General features: G+C 34.9%; 1 protein-coding gene across 1 annotated transcript; it reads left to right on the top strand.

Moving 5' to 3' along the window:
* The first annotated feature begins 366 nt into the window (after window positions 1-366).
* Window positions 367-1,566, top strand: LOC149568321 (aspartic proteinase nepenthesin-2-like). The gene is made up of 2 exons (XM_089816712.1): window positions 367-535; window positions 656-1,566. Exons 1-2 carry the CDS (start codon window positions 367-369, stop codon window positions 1,564-1,566), a joined length of 1,080 nt encoding a protein of 359 aa, XP_089672838.1.
* Window positions 1,567-19,022: the final 17,456 nt, after the last annotated feature.

Genomic DNA, 19,022 nt, shown 5'->3' on the forward strand with positions numbered 1-19,022 from the left:
ATGTCTAAATCGTTAAAGCATCACTTCAATTATGTGAGATATTCAGCTGATCTAATCTGCTACGCTTTTCTTATAGTGTTCACACTCTTAAAATCTACAAAACAAAGAGTTTTTTAGTGTTAGACTGTGCCTATATAAACCCACTTTGTTCTTCTTTATGGGATAGAGTACATTAGTGAGAGAAAGAAAGAAATGGGGTGCTCCAAGTTATTGAGCGTTGTGGCTTTCATATGTTTATCTATTCCCATGGTGGCATCTTCTTCGAATGGAGAGTTCAAATTGAAGGTGAATCTGATGCGCAGATCTAAGGGAGATTTCAATGGTACAGAGTGATTACTTTCGACTGTCGATCGAAGCAAGAAACGAATGAATGCGATCGAGGCATTTGTAAAGCAACAGATATCTGGGGAATTAGACACTCAAACGCTCGTTCAAGCTAGGAATGGAGGATTCCTGATGAGTGTTGTGGTGGGGACACCCCCTGTGAGCTTCGAAGCAATAGTTGACATGGGGAGTGATCTTGTTTGGACCAAATGTGAGCCCTGAGATGGCTGCTGCCAATCTACACCAATCTTCGACCCCTCCAAATTGTCCTCTTACTCTCCTATTTCATGCGCCAACTCTCTTTGTGATGCTCTGGACAGTTTCAAAATAGCATGCAATCCAAACTGTACTTTTCGGTGCAGCTATGGCGATGGCTCTCGTACAATCAACGACCTGGAAAAGGAGTCATTTTCCATTGGTAGCGGCAGCGACGACATGTTTGCAGGCATTATTTTCGGATGTAGTCATGATAACCAAGGTTTCTCCGACTCCGGCGGTCTTGTGGGGTTTGGAAGAGGTGATCTCTCGCTCATCTCTCAGTTGGGTTCCAAGGTAGATAAAAAATTCTCTTACTGTCTCGTCTCCATAACTGACTCTCCTTCACAAACACGCCCTCTTACCTTCGGTGCCAGTGCTTCCTTGAACGGAGCTAAATCGGTACCTTTTGTTAAGACCAGTGTGGGTTCTTCTTTCTGGTATATTCCTATCATGGGAATTACTGTGAATGGCAACCCAGTAGATATTCCTGCTGGAACTTCTGATGCGCAACCGGACGGTGGAGGCATGATCATCAACTCTGGAACAACCATTACAATTCTAGTGGAGGCTGCATACAACCTAGTGAAGGAGGCAATTCAGTCGGCCATTGATATGACTCCAACAGATGGCTCTTCCGCGTTGGGGCTAGATCTGTGTTACCAGACATCGAGTGACGTCACGTTGCCAACCGTAGTCTTCAATTTCAAAAGTGGGGTAGATTACGAGCTTCCAGGCGACAATCTTTTCGTCCGAGAATCCACTCTTATGTGCCTCGCCATGGGTGGCACCACGAGATCAGTTTCCATCTTCAAAAACATACAGCAACAGAATTTCCACATACTTTACGAAAATGCACAAAACAGTCTTTCCGTCATGCCCGCTAAATGTGATTCCCTTTCAACAATCAATGATCATCCTCTTCTCCCTTCTCTTCGTCTGTCTCTACAACTTCCTCTGCTTAGTTTCTTCCAATGTCCATTATAGTACGTTCTATCGTCTCCTATTTATGTTTTCTACACTGCCTCAGATAATAAATAATGTCTCTGCAACTTCCTCTGCTCAATTTCTACAAGGTCCAATATTATATGTTCTATCGTCTCTTATTTATGTTTTCTACACTGCCTCATATAATACATAATTTGATATCGTCGTTGTTCTGTGTTTTCTGCACATGTGAAGTTCGCTGAAAGTGCAAATTAGAAAGAACAGAACAATAAAAAGAAGAAAAGCACAAACACACAATTCTATCGTGGTTCACCACAAATTGTAGCTATGTCCACACTACAGAGATCTATTATTAATGTTAAAGACTGAACTTTACATCAAAGCTGTAGCTTCAGCTCTATGAATACAATACATAATGGAGGTACATCAAAGTTGTAGTTTCAGCTCTATGAATACAATACATAATGATGAACCTCCAATACATATATAGAGTCTCGAAAGAAATGAAGAGACATAAACAATTGGAGGGAAACAATACTAAAATGTAAATAATAAATAAAAGACTATTGGACTTCACATATACACCCAACAAAAGCCTCACTTGAAGTCCAACTGCTGTAATGTACGAGTCTCCCCTGAATTCCCCTACTGTTATTTCTTTACAATACCAAGTGAAGCTCAAAAAAACTCAAACTTCTATCATGGAGCAACCTTTGTGAGTGCATCAACTAGATTCTCCTTAGTGTTAATCTTCAAAACCTAAAGTTTTCCCTCCTCAAGTTTACTTCAAATGAAATGATGATGCACTTCAATGTGCTTAGTCCTACTATGAAACTTTGCATTTTTGGCTAAGTCAATGGCACTTTTACTATCACATTACAAGGTTGATCCTTGTTGAGGACAATCAAAATCACCAAATAAACATTGCAACCAAATCAACTCTTTTGCTCCTTCAGTGAGAGCAATGTACTCAACCTCAGTAGTAGAAAGTGAGACCACTTGTTGCAACTTCGATGCCCAACTGGTCACTTCTCCAACAAAAGTAAAAATATAACCAATAGTAGATCTTCTATTATCTAGATTTTCAGCCATATCTAAATTAGTATAACCTCTAAGAGAATTATCTTTGTTACCAAAACACAATAGAAAATTTGGAGTGCCTTTAAGATACGTTAAGATCCACTTAACCACATCCCAATGTTGTTTACCCAGATTACTCATAAATTTGCTGACAACCCTCACTAGTTGGGTGATATCTGAACGAGTGAAACCATTGCATACATAAGACTACCCACTACTGAAGAATATGAGATGTTCTTTATGTAGTTGTGTTCCTCTTGTGTCTTGGGGTAGATGGCTAAAAATAATTGGAAATGATCAGTGAGAGGAGTGCTGACCAGTTTGGCATCCCCTATGCCAAATCTTTCTAATACCTTGAGAACATAGTGTTCTTGAGAAAGCTTTATTTCCCTCTTGTGTCTATCACGGATAATGACCATGCCAAGTATCCAATTTGATGCCCCTAAGTCCTTCATAGCAAACTTTTGTGACAAATTTTCTTTCAATTTTGAAATCAGCTTCATAGATCAACCAATAATAAGCATGTCATCAACATAGAGCAATAAAAAAATTAAGGAACCATTAGATAACTTCTTGTAGTAGACACATGGATCAGATTCACTCTAAATGAAGTTATTTTCAGTCATGAATTGGTCAAACTTGAGGTACCATTGCCTTGGAGCTTGCTTGAGACCATACAAGCTCTTCATCAATCTACAATATATGTTTTCTTTACCATGTTTAATAAATCCCTCAAGCTATATCATGTAGATTTCTTCATTCAAATCACCATGGAGAAATGTCATTTTAACATCAAACTATTCAAATTCAAGATTATGAGCAATAACTAAAAAAAGAATGGCCCAGATTGTAGTCATCTTGACCACAGGTGACAAGATTTCACTAAAATCTTTTTGCCCTTTTTCTGATCAAAACCTTTAACAACCATCTTGGCTTTGTAATGCTTATGACTTTTGCCTTCATCTTTCAATTGATAAATCCATCATTTTTTGAGTTCTTTTCAATTTGGTGGCAAAGGAACCAAATCCCAAGTTTCATTTTGCAATAGAGAATCCATCTCTTCCTACATTGCTGCCTCCCATTTGTTGATGAAGTGATATCTATCAGCATTTTGAATATCCACCATTTTCCCATTGGTTTCCCTTTCTCCTATGTGACCAATCTGATAGGTGTGCTAGAAGTGGTGGGCCACAGAACCACTATTTGTGTAGTGGGGGGAAAACCATGGGTGAGGCTCCTATGTGGAGTCTACCTCACCTATGAATGGAATGCTCTCATCATTAAGATGTCTACAAGAAAATTAGTAGGGAGAGTGCCTTTCTTAGTATGTTTTTCATTTTCTCTATACTCAAACAAAGGATTATCATCTCCATTTTGAGGGTATGTGCAGGATCATGGTGTGCCAAAAAAGAGGTGATATGAAAAAAATAGAGTTTGAAAACGTTTAAAAGCACTTCAAAATCCGCTCTAACTTTTTTTTCACCTATCTAGGTACCAAACCTGGAAAATAAGGCCCGAGCCTTATCGAATATCTGATTTGATATCAAATCAGATATCTGATACTGGCGGCAAAAACATTATAGGAAAAAATGAGTTTGTGAGTTATATGACTAATTTGAGTTATAAAATATGTAAAGATATAATATATAATCTCTAAATATATAATATAATAACATAAATATTATATAGAATATAATATATAATCTATATATATATTATGTTATTATTGTTATAATTTATAAATATTATATATATATATATATATATATATATATATATATATATATATATATATATATATATTTTAACTATATTATTTCTATTAGAATCATTTATATGGGTCGAAAGGGGTCACAGGATGACCTATGACCCCTTTCAACACATTCCATGATGACATATGTCCCTAGGGGACATATTAGAATTGTTTATATGGGTCGAAGGGGGTCATAGGATGACCTATGACCCCTTTTGACACATTCCATGATGACATATGTCTCTAGGGGTCCTAGGACCCCTAGGGACATATTATAATCATTTATATGGGTCAAAGGGGGTCATAGGATGACCTGTGACCCCTTTTGACACATTCCATAAAAATGAATGTCCCCAAGGGTCCTAGGACCCCTAGGGACATATTAGAATCGTTCTTATGGGTCGAAGGGGGTCATAGGGTGACCTAAGACCTTGTTCAACCCATTACATGATGACATATGTCTCTAGGGGTCCTAGGACCCGTAGGGACATATTAGAATTGTTCTTATGGGTTGAAGGGGGTCATAGGGTGATGTATGACCCCCTTCAACCCATTACATGATGACATATGTCCCTAGGGGTCCTAGGACCCCTAGGAACATATTAGAATTGTTCTTATGGGTTGAAACACCCTATGACCCCTTTCAACACATTACATGATGACATATGTCCCTAGGGGTCCTAGGACCCCTAGGGACATTTTAGAATCATTCTTATGGGTCGAAGGGGGTCATAGGGTGACCTATGACCCCCTTCGACCCATTGCATGTCAATATTATATTTAATAGTTATATTATATTGTATATTTTAATTAATAATATAGTATTAGATTATATAACAATAATAATCATACATGTTACTAGATTATAGATTTAATAATAATAATATATATCATATCTATCACTATATTATATTTAAAACTATATTATATTTAATAATAATAATAATATATATTAGTATAATGTAATAATAATTATAATATTAATGTTCACACATTCACGAAATATATAATTTCTTGTAAAATTGTCTAAAGTTATTTTTTTATGTTTATTTCCCTTTAAATTTGTCTCCCTTCAAATTTAAAATTAAAAAAAGCTTTCCTTTTGAAATTTCCCTCCAAAAATTGATGGGAGCTCACCGAGCCATATCCAATATCCGATTAGGCCTGGTATTTACCAAGCCTACCCAGTCAACCCAAAAAACGTGTTTGAGGAGGGATTTAGTGACACTTAGACTTTGGGTAGCCATCTGACAATGTTATTTTGATCGAAATTGAATAAAATGAAAAGATTTTTTTAATATCGCTCTCGAGATTCCATCAATATAATTTTTGTCAAATTCTAAGTTTGATAAGTATTTATTAGTTAATTATCAATAAAGATTATTGTAAAGTGCTGATAGACATATTGATTGAAAAATAGCTATCTTTCAAACAATATAACATTTTTTAAATCTAAAAGTTGCGTCACATTCTATGCTTCACCTAGTATAAGAAAAATAAAAAATTAAATTAAATTTGGTAATCTATTAGTTAAGGTGGTCAGACATGGGAGTTTTTTTTTCGAAAAAGTTTTGGTAGAAAATTCATATTTAATTATTTATTTAGAAAAAAAATAGTGAAAAATATGCGTCACATCCAGGCATGAGTCTACTTTTTATATCTATAATTATATTTTAAAAATATTATCATTTGATTTTGATTAAGGTGGTCAGACATACACCTACTTTTTATTTTCGCCCTGAAATTTTTGTAGTACTGCATTAAAATCCAAACTTTTGACCAATCAATTATTTTTTTCTCCTGATAAGGCCTAATAGTTTAGAAACTAAATTCAATTTCCTATAGATTATTTTCTCATAATTTTTTGATATAAAGTGCATAACCACTTTAATATTATGTGACAAGTTGACATAACCCTGATTTGTTGATTTTTCACTGCCACTTAAGGCCATAGTTTGGTACACCATGATCCTACGCATACACTTGATAGAGATTTGAAGCTAGAGTTTCATGGTTGTGACTTCCTATTTCATCAATACTTTGTTCACTAGTAGTATTGGAGTGTCTCCACATGTTGGTAGATGAAGTGGAAAGAGGGGCAAGAGCTAAAACTGAAGTGGGATATAGAATACTTGAAGAAACATTGTTCTAATTTCTATCAGCATTAGTGTTATTATCAAAAATAGAGAAATGAACATACTCACTTGCAAATTTTTCTTCTAAGTTGAGTGCCAAAAATACCTTCGTTGAAGATGACATCTCTACTTCTAATAACTTTCTTCCCAATTGGATCCCAAATTTTGAAACCAAACTAGTCTTCACCATAGCCCATAAATATGCCTCTTTGTGATTTTGGATCAAGCTTCCTTCTTTTCTCCTTTGGAACATGTACATAAGCTTCACATCCAAACACCCGAATGTGTGAATATGGGATTTTCTTTTCCAGCCACTCTTCCTTTGGTATGCCAAAATCCAACTGAGGAGAGGGACTTCACTTGATTAAGTATACTGATGTATTACATGATGCCTCTACCTAAAACTCCTTGCCTAAACTAGCATTAGAAAACATACAATGAGCTTTCTCAAGAATTGCCTTATTTTTTGTTACATGCCTCTGCACAAAACTCCTTGTTTAAAGTCTTGCATTCTCTTAACATACTTCACCATCTGACCATATTCATCACACTTATCGAGCATAAGTTCAACTCCACACCTATATTTTTAGAGAACCAAATCTCACCCTCATCATTTCTATGCTTAATACCAAAAATCTAACAAACAGAGAGAACAAACTAGTGCACGGGAAAATTATCTTTTGAGAGGAGAAGCCACCTATAGAGACCTTGAATAGAAACTTCTAAAAATGGTAAAAAAATGGAACAATGCCCCAATTCCCTAATAACTTTTAAAATAATTAACCTCATTAAAAACATTGAGTACTTCACAATAAATGCACATTATAGTGATTTCATGAGAGATTTGCACATAATGCTCCATAGGGATAGATTCAAAATCTTCCCAATTTAAAAAGAAAATTAAAAAAATTAGTGTATATTCCTTGTCCCATGAACTTGCATGCAACATTATATTGCCTTTGGAACATAATATGTTTTGAAAAATCACCCCATCTCTCATGTCAACCAAGACCTAATGTTTTGTTCATAACATGTTTTCCTTGCCAAATCACATCACCCTATCCATGAAAATTATTAGTAACATTGAGAGCATCACCTTCAAAAATAATTTTCTCATAACCCTTCGAATGAGATAATGCGACCACTTGGAAAAGAGAAAAAATCTCTACAACGTATATTTTATGAACTAAATGTGGATAACATAATTGACCAAAACTATGCCTATAAATCCCTTATGAGACCAACCCACTTGCCTGACTAGGATATGATAGTGTTACAATCTAAATAGAAGAAGTATTTTTGAAATTTTAGTAATTAAATTATTATTTTTAAATTTTTTTCAAAACATTAAGATTACTCATTTATAAGTTAAATAAAATATTTTGTGAAGGATATAGTCATTGACCATATCTTGAGGTACCAATGGTATACATTAAATAGTGTTTGGGTTACCTTATCATCTCTCCCAATATTCATGAGTGATTTGATGCAAAACTAAAAAAAATTGACAAGTGTTATTGATAATGTGAAGTTGCACTAGGCTTCAACTAGCAAGCTATTTTAGATGTAGCAAAACAATTGCTAAATTCACACATTCAATAAAAGGTACAACTTATTCTTATCTTAAATTGCCTATCTTAATATCACAATATTTATTGGTGGCATTTTCATGCCCAACTTTTACAAGGAAAAACATAACCCAATTTTTTTTTTTTTTAAAGGTAAACTAAAGGGTAATATTTATATAGATCTATACTTCATCATGAATATCTTATCAAATTATGAGGTGTCTAGAATGTAAGAATTCATGTTTTCTCAAGAATCTTAGAATTTGTTTATTTGATCATTAGTTTTGGGGATAATAAATTTTAGTTGATGTGGAAGATTTGTCTCCATTCAAAATTATATGTTCCAAGCTTCCATGGGAAGCCAATTTGTCTTCTAATGTTCATAGGGGTTCTAGGTTGTAACATAAAAGCTAGATGATATGATTTCATTATGAATCCACATCCAAACTGAGAAGTAAGACTTTACATCTAAGGATATTAAGTACCTCTTTCATATCAATGTAGTTGCAATAATTCCATTGTTTGCAAATGTGGCTATGTTTACAAAAGTCCTAGATGTTCCAACTTTAAGTCATATGACCTTACTCATTACATTCTATGTACAATACTATTACGGTACGATTATTACTATTTTAATGAGATACTTACATTTCATCCTTTATTAGTTTACAACTAAATTAATGTTTTCCACCTAGATATTTTTAATTAATTCTTAATTATTTATTCACCAAATTTCTCTAACATGTTATCGTCTAATAACCCATTTTTAATTACTAAATTTTAATAATTCTCAAATAATCTATAGCTAAAGATACCCCAACCATTCCTATGTTTGAACCAAGAGTCATCTTCCATTTATATATATCTTTATACTTGTCCTCAAGGTGATGTACATATTTACTAATGTTTTTACATGTCTTACTAACATATTATTTCTAAACACTAATTTTTAATCTAGGTTATGACATAATAGCTAGGTGATTTTATCATATCAAATTCACATCCTATCCTCGAGGTGAGACATTATGTATGTAATTGTGAAATACAATTTCTACATTGATGTTGTTATAATAGTTCCATAGTTTCTTTTGTGAAGATGTTTTATAATTTCCCTAGGTACATGACTATAATCATTCCATTCTATGTCCCATTTGATCCTAAACTATTATAGTAGGACTACTTCAATGAAAAATCTTGCAATATATCCTTTAATAGCTTCAGCCAACTTTATGTTTTACAACTAGGTATTTCAAATCATTTATCATTTATTCATTATCTAAATTTTATGATGTAGTACTATTTAACAATCCCTTATCATTGCTATTTAATGAAAGTAACTAAGAAAATATAAAAGCAAAATTAATTATTACTAAAGGAAAAAAAACCAATTGCCTTAACTTTATGTAAATACAAATTCCCTTTATTCTATATCATCTAACATTATAAACATACTAATATAACTCACTATTAATCACTTAGATCCTAGAAAAAACTCACCAATACTAACTATTTATAATATATGCTTTCCTACTAAATAGGAGATCACATTAACTAATCCTTACAAGCTAATGCCAACAAAATATTATAATGAGCCTTTTTTACTTAGTATGGCCATCCCTTACTTATTTAAATCACTAAATCATAATTAGCAATTAGTATCAGACCCACCCCCTAAACTACAATTATCAATAACAAAGAAACACCTAACTACCTTACCTTTATACCCCTTTAACCTCAAACTTTTGTGTTCTTTTCAAGAATTTTTTCTAGGAACATGAGAGGGGTTTTAAAGTATGGTAGACTTTGATTTAGCAGCCTTAAGAGATGCCTAAAGATCTATGCAAAAGGAGTGAGGGGTCTTGTCTTATATAGACATGAGTACAAGCCATGTTTCTATGTTCCCAAGAACACTTTTGTTACACTCTTCACAATGCCAAGCATAAAGGAGGATGGAGTACGAGTCTTAAAGGTGAGATGGGCCTTACCACATGTTAGGTGAGGGTAAGCAGCTTAGATATGAGGCTGATCAATATAAGACAAGCATACTATATATATGTTTTTTTCTTAATGTTATATGCACCTTGTAAAAAGTGTGTCCACTTACCAAAGGAATGTGATAATAATAGAAGTTGTTTTCATTTTTTTTTATTAATATCTTAAGGGTGAGTCAATGCATTGGGAAGTGGTTAGGTCTACAAACTCATAGTGAAGTGAGGACATATGTGTCCTATACCAAAGTCACATGATCTTTTGGGGAGGGAATCTAGGAATGATTAGGTGATATATTATATATATATATATTCTATTTTAAAATTGGGTTTCTTGACTTGACATTTTAGTAGGGTACACATTATTATAGTGTTATTTATATTATTCTAATTGTGGATTTGTGACATGCAGTCACACGATTACCATGAGCTTCCTTCATATGTAGATAAACAATTCTAATTGGATAAATATAAAACTTAGATTCCTAACTAATTATTTAATATATCTTTTTTTGTCTGGAGGACAAGATACATGGAATATTTTTATGATTATTTTATTGTCTATAATTGGGGAGAGGATTTATTTTCCTTTTCCCATACAATTTCCAAAGAGTTAAATTGTAGCTACAAGAGGATCTTCACTATAATTTTAATGCATCTCTCCTTTCTCATTTTAGGAGCCATGTTTATGAGTTGCCAATGATTTGATTTGACTTTCTCACTAATCTAAAATTTTCAAGTTTGATACCACCAAAGTAACTATCTCATCTAAGGATCTATCAAAACTTGAAACCAAATGAATCAATTTCCATGTATATACAATGATCTATCAAAATATAATAGTTCTCTTTCCATTGCATCTAATGCATGATAATTGATTTTTTCAATTCCATCACCTATGTTTTTTGAATTGAGCCAACTATATCAATAAGAATCTCCCACACAAAAGACTATGCAATATTTATACCAATAGATTTATAGATAAATATAAGGGGTAGTGTCTCATTTACATAACTTTTAAATATTAATCAAATCACATAATTGGGAAAATTACAATCATTTACTCAATCTACCTTGCATAATATTTAAATAGATTATCCTAAATGAAGACCCATAAGGTTTAGCTTTAAACTAAATGCACAGATATTCATATTTGCAAAATCTTGATCATCTAATTTTATCACGCCTTTCCTCACAATGAATATTTCCATGCAAAGACATCTATATACATTTCTCTCAAACTCCACTTTACACAATTATAACAATGTACAATATGAAGTAAATTTGTTTTTTTTACTATGAAACAAAAAAGGAAACTTAATGTTGGTGTAAATAGATATTTTCTATTTACACTTTACTTAAGTTTACTTGGGCTAGTGCATTATTTTATTATTTATCTTGTGAGACACTTAAGAGTTTGTGTACCTTTTTGAGTTGTAATGTTGACAACACAGAAGTGTGCAACTCTAACTCAACACATGGTGTCTACAACACTAGAGTTTGCATCATTCACTAAGTTGTCATGTAGACAACATAGTTATTCACATACTTAATTTAGAAAATGGTGTCTACAACATATATTTGTGTGTTACACCATTGTAGGCTTGTTCTCTCATTATCACACTTACTTCTGTGCTTAATGGAGGATAACCCATATCTAGTGGACATGTGTTTGGTTGTATGACTTATCATAATGCTAATTCCTAGGCATTCTAGATGCATCTAAGAGACCTTTATATACAAGCACTCCTAGTGTACTTGTACATTGAATTGAATACTATATAGTTATTTTGATCATATGCTGGTCTATTTTGTGCTTGTGTTTGAGTCCCTTGGTCTTGGGTGAATTCTGCCCTAAGGAAAATTCTTACATCATATTAGAGCTGAGGGAGATTCTCATCACATAGCTATTGTAGACCTTGTTGCTTCATCTCTTAAAGAGATCTGATTAAGATTTGGAGCATCTACAACAATTGGGAGTGTCTAGAGCTGAAGTGTACCTTGCTATTATGTCTAGAGTGATGATTCGATGAAAATTGACTATAAATTCGCCTACCCTAGGCCAAAGTCAATTGTGAGGCAAATTTTTTTTGCAAATCAAAACCCAAAGGCCCGATTTGCAAGATGGGTATGGTATTTTATTTGATCTGGTTAATTCATTTTCAGATCTGTTAATTCTATTATTTCTTTGTATTTTCAGGACTTTTTTACAAAATTTTCTACCTAATTTGGCATGTAGAGAATTTTTTTTTGTAGAACCAGGCAGTCACATCCTATATGCATGAATATGTGACCTCTACTAACACACACACTTCAACATGGTCTTTATTTGCGGATTCATCTCGGAATGAACATTGGATTGTTCATCCAAAAATAAGCCAGCAAGGCAACCTGTTGCCTTCTATCTAAAGGGAATTGCTTGTTACATATCCTCAGATTTGAAGTGTTTAAGCAACTAGACCCTCTAAGAACAAAGGATTTAAGAAATGAAATTAATCTATATGATTGTGTAGATTAATCTAGAATGAGAAATGCATTCTAATCTAAGAACAATTGAAACAAAACTAGATTAACCTATGCATATTAATCTAAATGAAATTAAGCTAAGGATGAAAAATGTATGCAAAAATGTGAGCAAATGTGAGTATGAATTTCAACAACAATTTGATGCAAATTACAAATTCATCCTCTCACAAAATGAAGAGATGAGGGTCTCTTAAATAGACTTTCCTGGAATCCATCAACAATTGAGATTGATTTCAATCAACTGTCAGGATTAAAGGTGAAGTTCAGTCATAAAGGAAGATTCCCAAATTAAAGGGAATTAACTAATTTAATTTGAGTAGAATAAGGAGTTAATTGATTTAATTTGAGTAGAATAAGGAGTTAATTGATTTAATTTGTGTAGAATAAGGAGTTAACTAATTTAATTTGAGTAGAATAAGGAGTTAACTGATTTAATTCCTTTTTTATCAATAGTGAACTGGGAATTTCCCTTTTTGAACTGAAGAAGGATTTTGGAGAGATATTTAATTTAATAAAATGAGATATGCTCTCATAAATATATTTCCTATTTAATTAAATAATTTCATTTAATTAATTAGAGACACTTTCTTATTTTTGAGAAAAAGAGGGGTAAAAACTTTATTGAAGAAGAGAGCAAAGCAGTACAAAACTGAATAGGGCCTAAACCCCAGAAAACACTAGAAACCACGAAAAAATTGTATAGGCAAAATCAACTCTCCCTGATTCCACTTACATCCTTTGTCAATGTTCTCTCCAAGTCTTGAGGTAACTCACCTGGCAGCTGCTCCCACTCATCAATCCGCCAACCATCTATATTTCCAGATGCCCACTTTGCCAAACTATCAGCTGCCCTATTCCACTCCCTTCGAATATGGGTATAAGACACTGAATCCATCATAGAACTAACCTGTAAAATCTATTGCACTATCAAAGACAACTCCCAGCTAACATCCAAACACTTCCTCTCAAGTAGAATATTCACAAGAACCTGAGAATCAAATTCACAAATCACCTTGAGCCACCCAAAAGCATATGCCCTTTGCAAAGCATAAAGAATAGCCAACCCTTCCATTCTATTAATAGTATGCATCCCTCTATTGACTGAGAATATAAAAACCACCCTTCCAAAAGAGTGGCTACTAATCCCACCTATACCAAAAGGCCCTGGATTTCCCCTAGACGAACCATCAGTATTAACTTTTAAAATGCCAGTCGGAGGGGTCATCCATTTCCCTAACCTTTGGACTTTATGTTTTTCCCTTCTGCCTCACCTAACACAGGTAGAGTCTAGAGAAATTTCTTGAATTCCAAACATGTCAACCATTACAGCATCATCCCTCTCAAGAGGCATCACCACCTCACTTTTAGCTAAGACTGTGTCCTGAATCATTCCCAAAATTCTAATCCAAACCTATTGAATACCCAAAGCTTCTTCCCGAAATATTCTCTGATTTTGTTCTAGCCAGACTTGCCATAGCAAAAAGGTAGGTCCAGGATACCAAACATCCTGGAAGAAGGGAGCCAAGGATGGGGGCCTCCCTAGTCTCAACCAAAAATCCATTAGAGAAGAGGTGTGAATGCACGGGCGTTTCCAAACATCCCACCAGAAATGCCATATCTGTAGAGTGAAAGAGCAATGGAAGAATAAATGCACATAGTCTTCTTCCTCACTACTACAAAGGATACATCTCAATGGACTAAAAAAACCCCTCTTCCAAATATTGTGCCAAGTCAGGCACCTGTTCCAAACCAAGGTTCAAATAAAGCAGTTACATTTTAGCCAAGAAAACTGACTCCAAACTTTCTTCCACCATTGAACCTCCCCTCCCACTAGCTGATGGGAGAGAAACTCCTGATAATTAGAGGAAACAATATAAATTCCCATGGGATTAGGGGACCAAGCCAACACATCATCACCCCTAAGGGCATTACAATTATGCCCTAAAAGAATGAACAGGAGCTCAACCCTCTCCGCTTCTGAACCAAAAATAGGCCATTCCTCCAAATTCTTCCACCTTGCCTCCACCAGCTGACCCTAAGGGGAAAAAGATTTAAAGTCGCACACTCTTGACCATCCAGTAGCATAGAAACTCTAGGCCAACATGTGCAAATGAGGATACTAAACAACCAGGGGAGGTTACCCATCCCAAGCATCATGCCAGAACTGGGCCTCTAAGCCACTTTTACAGATCCAATGTAAGCCATCCTTAATGAGTGCCGCTCCTTTCTTGAGAGTACTCCAAATCATAGAGCCTTTCTCGCACAAGCCATACCAAGGGATATCATTATGGGGGATCCCTGGAAGGTACTTTAGAGACAAAATTATAGCCCAAACCTATTCCTTTTCCACACACCAATGCCAATACAATTTAGCAGCCAAAGTGGTACCAGTTAGCACTGATTGCCATAAACCAAGACCACCAAACTGTTTTGGGCTACAGACAACCTCCCATTTGACAAGACTCCACTTGGTTGAAGATAGATTACCAGCCCATAAAAATTGTCTTGCTAAGGAGTCCAGTTCCCTAACAAAGCTCAACGGCGCCACCTGAATCATACTCCTATAGAGAGGAGGAGCTTGAACCACAGATTGAATCAGTTGGACCCAACTGGCAAAGGATAGCTAGCGGTGGGTCCAATGATTAACTTTGGCCCGAAACTTGTCAAGAATGACCTGCCATGATTCCTTAGACTACCTACCACCAGAGATAGGAATGTCAAGGTAGAACACTGGAAGACTTCCAATTTGGAATCTGAGAATATGAGCGATTCTCCTCTGAATTGAAAGTGGAGTATTAAAGAAAAAAATGGAAGATTTTTCCTCGTTAATCATCTGACCTGAAGCAACAAGATAAACATCCAACACTTTGCATATATTAGAAGCCTCCCGAATGGTAGCCATGCCCATCAAAGTTGTATCATCCACAAACTGTAGGTGAGATTGCACAAGAAAACCTCCTCCCCATTGCCAGCCCTGTATAAAGCCCCCTTCAACATTATTTTTTATCAACCAGCCCAAAACTTTTGCCAAAAGAAGAAACAAATAAGGAGATAGGGGATTGCCCTGCCTTAATCCCTGAGAAGCACCAAAGAGATTAGAGTGTTCCCCATTAATCAAGACTGAGAAAGAAGTCAAATTCAAACAACTCATAAACCACTAGATCCATTCCTCCTCAAAACCAAAGGCACCCAGAACCCTTTGGAGAAAAGACCAGTAGACTCTATCATATGCCTTAGCCATATCCAACTTAATAAACATAGCATTGTATTTAGAATTGGCCATAAAATGAATAGTCTCAGTCACCACAACCACCCCATCTAGGATCTGGCGCCCCATCACAAAGCTACTCTGTTCTTCAGAAATTAACATTGGAAGCCACTTTTTTAACCTATTAGCTATCAACTTAGATATGATTTTATAAATAACATTGCAAAGAGAGATAGGGAAAAATTGACTAATCCGATCAGCCCCTTCCCCCTTGGGGATGAGAGCAAGGAAAGTAGAATTCAAAGCCCGAAGCATTTGCTTGTTCCTCTGGGATTCTTGAACAACTGCTAGTAAACCTATCTTGATAATATCCCAAAATTCCTGGAAGAACTCAATCAGAAAGCCGTCTAGACCTAGAGCTTTTCCTTTTTTCATCTGGAAAACAGTCCCCTCTAATTCCTCCAAAGAGATGGCACTAATAAGAGTCTCTTTCATTTCCAAAGAGACTAAAGAAGGAATACAAGAAAGGACCTAGGCCTCTTCAACTGATTCCCCCTATGAAACCTCCCTAAATAAAGACTCAAAATACTATACAGCTTCGCTGAAAATATCCTGAGAAGAGGAGAGCGTCTCCCCCCTAACATTCACCAAGGTTGATATGGAGTTACCATTTTGTTTTGCCTTAACTGAATTGAAGAAGAAAGTAGTATTCTTATCACCCTCTTGAAGCCATTCAATTTGAGCTTTTTGTTTCCAGTAGATTTCCTCTCTCAGTTCCCACTCCTCCAAAGTTTTCAGAGCCCTAGCTTCCTCTCGCAACAAATATTATGACACCACATCTTCCCTTAACAACCCGATAATATCATTCAACTCAGCCTAGGCCACATATTTTCCTTGGAAAATATTACCAAAGCAATACCTATTCCATCTTTTAAGCTGATATTTAACATATTGTAGGAGTTTAGCAAAAATATACATTGTTGTACCAAAGGTAGGTTTACCATCCTTCCACCACTCAACTACATAGCCGTATAGATCTGGGTCCCTTAACCACATAAGCTAGAATTTAAAAGGTGGCTTCTGAGGCAATTGGTTGCAAGAGATAACTAACTTAATGGGCTAGTGATCCAATCCTCTCCAGTCTAATATCTCAGACCTGGATGACCACAATCCACCCACCCAAAAATAGGATACCATGAAATGATCTAGTCGTTTAGCAATGCAATTGTCTCCTATTCTTCTATTATTCCAGGTGAACTGGCCATTACTAGGCTTGATGTCTACGAGATTGAGTGCCGAAATGTTATCCTAAAGAAGCATAGAGGAGGGCTCAAGTCTTGCAATACCCCCCCATTTTTTAGAGAGATCTAAAATAGCATTAAAGTCTCCAGCAATAATCCATGGCAAATAAGGAAATAATCCATGAACAAAATGAATATTATTCCATGTAAGGATCTTACCTTGGAGCTCAATAGGAGCATAGACGTTGGAGAGAAGAACAGACTCTCCCCACTTGTAGCACAGAGACACCAGGGAAATAGATGATCTAAAGGATATCCACCACATAGGCTAGATCTTATGTGGTTTCCAGAGGCAAGATACCCCCCCTGAAGATCCATGAGCTCCAATGCACTGACATTGACCATTCTTGCACAATTTAGGAGCTATACTCATCATACTCTCAACAGAAACTTTGGTTTCCTGAAGAAAAAGAACATTAGGAGAATGAATTCTAACCAATTGAGACACTTTCTTATTTAATTAAATAACTATATTTAATTAATTAGGAATTACTCCTATTTAATTAAATAACTTTGTTTAATTAATTAAAGAATAGCCTTCCATTTAATTAAATAATTTTCTTTAATTAATTAGAAATACCTTTCCCATTTAATTAAATAATTACATTTAATTAATCAAGATAGGCATATTTATTAAATTAAATAAATGTAATCCCATAGTACATTAGCCTTAGGGGATAATTTAATTTAATAAAGTATAAATACTTTTAAATTAAATTATAATTAAATCAAGTAGGTTTAATGTGACTAATATGAGTATGTACTATAGGAATTAAATAAGAAATGTGATGAATGCAGATTAGGGTCTTCTGCATCTGACAATTAAGTCAAGTAGCGAGTTAGATCAAGAATGTGTCTAATGAAATAGGACTTTAGCAATGATCAAAATAGACCAGAATTGGTATCATGGCAATGAGACAATTTTGGGGTATTAAACATCCTAGCCCTACAAAGAATATTTGACAAAATATTTTTTTGATTCAGTGGCTTCATCTAAAATATTTTGTCATACTCTGTACATTCTCGCATGTATATAGCAGTATCATTCCATAACTAGAAGACTGTATTATTTTTGGGCTACTTCGCCTTTAACACATACTTTGGTAGTCGCAAGTTGTTTGTAACTCCAAGCACTTACTCTTTTATTCATTGCCCTTTCCAATAAAACTGGCAATGTGGGACTAAAAGTCCTACTAGATTTTAATCTCCTGTCGGCGTCAAGTCTCCTCCCACCATTTAGAACTTTGGAAAATGTAAAGTGTTCTCCCAACACTGATTTTTTTTTTCCAGCCATGCTATTTGAAAAACTTGGTGATAGCAAATCATTCTTGGACACGTGGTGCAAGTTGAGATGCTCACATGGTAACTAGACCCCCTACACGTAGACATGTGGTGAACATCTGAGTTAGCACTCTTGTATCATATACTGAATCAACAATACATCATCGCACATTCACTAGGACATGTGTCAATCAAGGGACAAGTCACCACCAATACAGTCAACAAGCTCACTCAACACAATAGTTGTTAGACATGTTAGCAACCCCACGTTAGCATTCATGCCTATATAATTTTCATACAAATCTGTACATTTTCATACGTGCTGATCTCATCAACCATATAGTTGATATCATCACCACATCAACAGGGGCTTGCATTTTCACTGACATCAGCAAAGTACCATCTTAAATTAGACATCCATTTGACTATCATTCAGAGGCATTTTTGAGCTACTACGATGACCATTTGACCGTCAAATTTAACATCGTATTTTCCTCTCCAGACCCCTCTTTAGATGTATTTTTGATTTGAAAGCCTGACTTTGAGAGGTTGTAACTTGGTCATCTAGACTCCAAATCAGGTGCAATTTTTTTTTATTTTGGGTAGAATTTTTTGAACTTTTCAATGGTGTAGCTTTTTTCTAGTTTTGGTGCAT

The sequence above is a fragment of the Cupressus sempervirens genome, chromosome 3, assembly GCF_028749045.1.
Source record: "Cupressus sempervirens isolate cs-2001-9-10 chromosome 3, ASM2874904v1, whole genome shotgun sequence".
In the NCBI taxonomy this organism is placed as follows: domain Eukaryota; kingdom Viridiplantae; phylum Streptophyta; class Pinopsida; order Cupressales; family Cupressaceae; genus Cupressus; species Cupressus sempervirens.